At 41.5% G+C, this 4696-nt stretch overlaps 1 protein-coding gene across 1 annotated transcript; it reads left to right on the top strand.

Annotated features, from left to right (window-relative positions):
* Positions 1–1554: 1554 nt before the first annotated feature.
* Positions 1555–2876, top strand: LOC117535419. Its single transcript, XM_034199868.1, has 2 exons — positions 1555–1639; positions 1783–2876. Exon 2 carries the CDS (start codon positions 2148–2150, stop codon positions 2838–2840), a length of 693 nt encoding a protein of 230 aa, XP_034055759.1. The 5' UTR covers positions 1555–1639; positions 1783–2147; the 3' UTR covers positions 2841–2876.
* Positions 2877–4696: the final 1820 nt, after the last annotated feature.

Here is a 4696-nt window from a genome sequence, read left to right as displayed (position 1 = left end):
GCATACAGGGTACAGTGATGAGTAAGTGCTTTACAGTTAGTAACAAATCTCAGGGCGCTGTGATAGGCGGCATCTAACTTTTCCAGGCAATGGGCAGGTGCATTCATATAGATCAAATCACCATAGTCCAGCACAGGTAAAAAGGTCACAGAGACTTTTCCTGGCTTCCAAAGAGAAACAGGACTTGTTTCTGAAAAAGAAACCTAGTCTAACCCTCAGCTTTTTAAGCAGGTTATTTACATGAAGTTTAAAAGTAAGACAGTCATCAAGCCAGATACCAAGGTATTTATAACTGGTAACCACTTTGAGTACTTGTCCTTGCATAGTAACAATATCCAAAACAGGCTCTGGTGTCTTTTTAGCTTTTGAAAATAGCATTAACTTGGTTTTATCAACATTTAAAATAAGCTTAAATTCAGAGAGCTGAGTCTGAATAATGATAAAAACAGCCTGTAATTTAACACCAGCCTCCTTAATGGAGGGACCTGCACAATACATCACAGTATCATCAGCATAAAAATGTAATGTAGCTTCATCCACATTTTCACCTAAACTGTTGATATATATGGAGAATAATAGCGGACCTAAAACAGAACCTTGTGGTACACCATTAACAATGTTTAACCACTCAGAAGACAGCCCATCAAAGTGAACACATTGGGACCTTTCAGAGAGGTAGTTCACAAACCAACCACTGCATGGCTGGATATGCCTATACTGAGTAGCCTCTGCTTTAAGATGTGATGATCGACGGTACCAAATGCTTTGGAAAGGTCAATAAATAGAGCTGAACAACTCTGCTTATTGTCTAAAATACTCATAATGTCATTCACCACTTTCATTGTGGCAGTGATGGTGCTGTGTTGCTTTCTGAAGCCTGACTGATGTTTAGACAGGATGTCATTTGTACATAAAAACTCCTTTACCTGTTCACTCACTAGGCGTTCAAGAACCTTAGCCAGAACTGACAATTTAGAGATTGGCCTATAGTTATTTAAAATAGTTGCCTCTCCTCCTTTTAGCAAAGGCAGGACATAAGCTGACTTCCATACTTTTGGGATTGCATTTGTGCTGAGGGAGAGGTTAAAAAGAGAAGTGAGAGGTGGAGCAATAAAATCTGCAGCTATCTTTAAAAAGAAAGGTTCTACGTTGTCCGGGCCAGCCGGTTTCTTAGGATCTAGCTTAGATAAGGCTTCATGAACAACATTGACAGTAAAAGTGAGGCTGACCAACCAATGTGGGCATGTGTTATTATTTACATTACATGTCATTTGTTAGACGCTTTTATCCAAAGCGACTTACATACATTCAGTACTGTGGACAATCCCCACAGGAGCAATTTGGGGTGAAGTGTCTTGCCCAGGGACACAACGACATGCTGACTGCAGTGGGACTCAAACGTGCTACCCCCTGATTCAAAGTCCAGACCTAACTTTTATATAGGCCAGTTGTGAACTTGCATACAGCTGAGGCAGATTGCAGCAGTTATTTTTGCCTGACTGTATATACATGTTTTTGCTTGTAATGTGCTAATCTCTACCCTATCATTTTCCAGCTGCACTTGAGAAATACCTCAAAAAGCCCCCAGTTGCTGGAGAAGGAACATCTGATCTCCCATGTACATCACACTCTGAAGAATGTAAGTTTTGCCAAACATTTATGGTATCTGTGTAATCGTTAATACACTACTTTTTGTCATTATTATTATTGTTATTATTATGATAAATAATGAAAACTGAAGCATGAATAACTTCTTTGCATGTTTGGATTGCCTGCTTGCAGGTGAAGGAATAACGAGCACAGTATGTGAGTCCACCATTGCAGTCCCCTCAGATCCTGCTGACTGGCCAGCACTGAGTGATACAGTGAGAAAAGCCATGTGAACATCACATTGAAATCATGGTCTGATACCAGATGGGAGAGTCGGATCAACAGCATAGAGGCTGTAAGGTATCAGGCTGCAGAAGTCAGAGATGCACTTCTAGAGGTGAGGGATAAAGCCACAGATGGAGTTGTAAACATTGAGGCACAATCTTTGGCTGAAGAGGTTGGATCATACATCCTGACCAACATCAAACATGTCAGCAACATTTTGCAATCAGTGTCAATGCAGCTGGATATTGCTGTTGACCTCCTGAGAAAAACGGATGGATTTGCTTCTGCTCAAGCATCTGCCAAAAGACATCTGTGGCCAAATGAATGTGGAAGCTATTCTCAAGCAGAAGAGGCTGAGAACAACCAAGAGACAGTTCTCCTATGAGTCCCCGGAAGAGCAAGTGAGTGATGCACTAAAGAAACTCAAAGTTTCTTTATTCAATATGGTGGTGGATGTTTCCATTGCATCACTGCAGGAGAGATTCAAGGCCTTAGGTGAAGTAGAGGAAAAGTTTGGGGTGCTACTCAACTTCCCTGACCTGCCAAAGGAAGATCTGACGAAGCAGTGTGAAACACTCAGCAACACCCTGAGCTGGGGTGGACAGTCAGACCTGGATAAGAGGGAACTTGCACTGGAGATGCAGAATTTCCCAGCTTTGCCAAAAGCCAACATGACCACCCTGGAACTGCTGACTTTCCTACAGGAGAAGAAAATGAACAAAGTGTATCCAAATATGTGGGTGGCCCTCAGGATCGCTGTCACTATTCCAGTAACAGTTGCTGCTGGGGAGAGGAGCTTCTCCAAATTGAAGCTCATTAAAACATACCTGAGGTCGTCAATGGCTCAAGAACACCTCAATACATTAGCTTTAATAAGCATCAATCGCGAGGTTTCGGGGAAAATATCATTTGACGATACAATAAATGAATTTGCAGCAAGGAAGTCCAGACGTGTCCGACTTTAAGGATGTGGACTAATTAAAGGACACAATAACATAGCAGAGACTTGTTGTTCTGATTGCCTGTTTCATTTGATTTATAGTGTGTGTAATGTTGTTCATTATCTTAATTTATTTGCAATAACCTCAGTTGTAAGAGCTCCGTTGGCTATATTTGTGTCCACGTTTGCACTTTCTTTTCTTAAAGTATTAAGAGAAGCTACTTTTGTTTGATGAGTGATTTTCATTTAATAACTACAATATTAATAATAAGGATAAAATAAATAAATATGTTACATTTATTTGTTATTGGCTGTGGGTTATTGGTTATGTTCACATACTTATTTGGTTATTAAAATGTAAACCGATCTTTTTCATATGGGTGTTTTAGAGTTGTACCTCCTATCAGGTCTCCAGTAATTGTGTGCTCAAAGTGCACCAGATTGAAGCATTTTACTATTTGACTAATGTTAAAAAAAATCTTTCCGGGGGGGGTCATACCCCGGACCCCCCTAGATGTGACATCCACCCCCCCAATTAAAACATGTTCATACAATAATGAATACATTTGAAACCTTTATGTATATTACCTATGTCAATAAGTTTCTGTTTGTGTAGTGTATTGGTCTTTTGTAGAGATTTTTCATTTATTCTTTATATATTCTATTGTGTATTGCTTGGAGGGGGGGGGGGGGGCACCAAATCATATTCTCGCCTAGGGCACAAAAATGTCTAGGGCCGGCCCTGCATACAGATGTAGCACTCCAGATAGGAATCCAATGGGTGTGTCCCAACCAAAATCCCAGCGGATCCCAGTGGCTGGGGGCGTTGCCAAATTTCCCCATTTGTTCAATTACAGGATTTAACCATGAGATGGCGCTTCATTCACAAATACACAAAGACAACTTGGTGTTGTAGAACTTAGTCTGTTTGCAATGTTGCAGCTCTGCAGTTGTGTTTGCTGAATACTGTAGCATTTAATCACTTATCTGTTATGGTTTTCACACTATAACGAAAAAACATCAATATTTTAGATCAAATAAAGTATATAGTTTGCTTTATGCAGTATATTTTTTGTAATATTGTTGGGGTGTTTTTACACAGTACAGTAGATCGAAGTAAATCAACTTATACATTAAAGGTCCCATGTCATGCTTTTCCGGTTATTACCCGTCCCCTTGTGTTATGAAGGTTTTTATGCATGTAAACGGTGTGCAGAGTCAAAACCCTCAAAGTACACCCTGTAGCGAGTAAAACTCTAACACAGAAAATACCTCCCCAAAACGCCTCGTTGGAGATACGTCATTGTCCATTTGATTCTTCTGGGTACGCATGATGTCAACCGTACCCGGAACTAAATGGACCAATCCGTGGAGCCGTTACGTTACGTCCACGGAGCCGTTACGTTAAACCCCCGCTGATTGGTCCAAATTGACCAATCCACGGACTTCCTCACACACTCAGTGCAGGCAGCTCTGCTGATCTCTCCTCCCTGGCTGCAGGCTGATAACAGACAGTTGGGATCACGGCGAAATTCTCTCTGCAGACCCATTCTCTCTGCAGACCCATTCTCTCTGCAGACCCATTCTCTCTGCAGACCCATTCTCACAGCGTGTATCAACCTTTTTCTTACTCAATATCAAGCCACACTTATTGTTTTTACTTCGGCTGTGACTTTGTGTGTGTTCAGGATGAGTTTGGCTGTGTTTCGCTGTGTATCGCTAAACAAGGAAACAACACCTCCATGGAGCTCAGCGCGATTCACAACGTCCCGACCAATCAGAGCACACTGTGCTCACAGGGAGGGTGGGGGCTGGAGCTATTGGAGCTACAACGAGCCGTTAAAGGCAGAGAGTGAAATGCAGTGAATACACGTAGTTTAC

Source organism: Gymnodraco acuticeps, unplaced genomic scaffold (genome assembly GCF_902827175.1).
Source record: "Gymnodraco acuticeps unplaced genomic scaffold, fGymAcu1.1, whole genome shotgun sequence".
Lineage (NCBI taxonomy): Eukaryota > Metazoa > Chordata > Actinopteri > Perciformes > Bathydraconidae > Gymnodraco > Gymnodraco acuticeps.
Note: the sequence above shows the minus strand (reverse complement) of the source record. Positions and strands in the feature narration are given on the sequence as shown.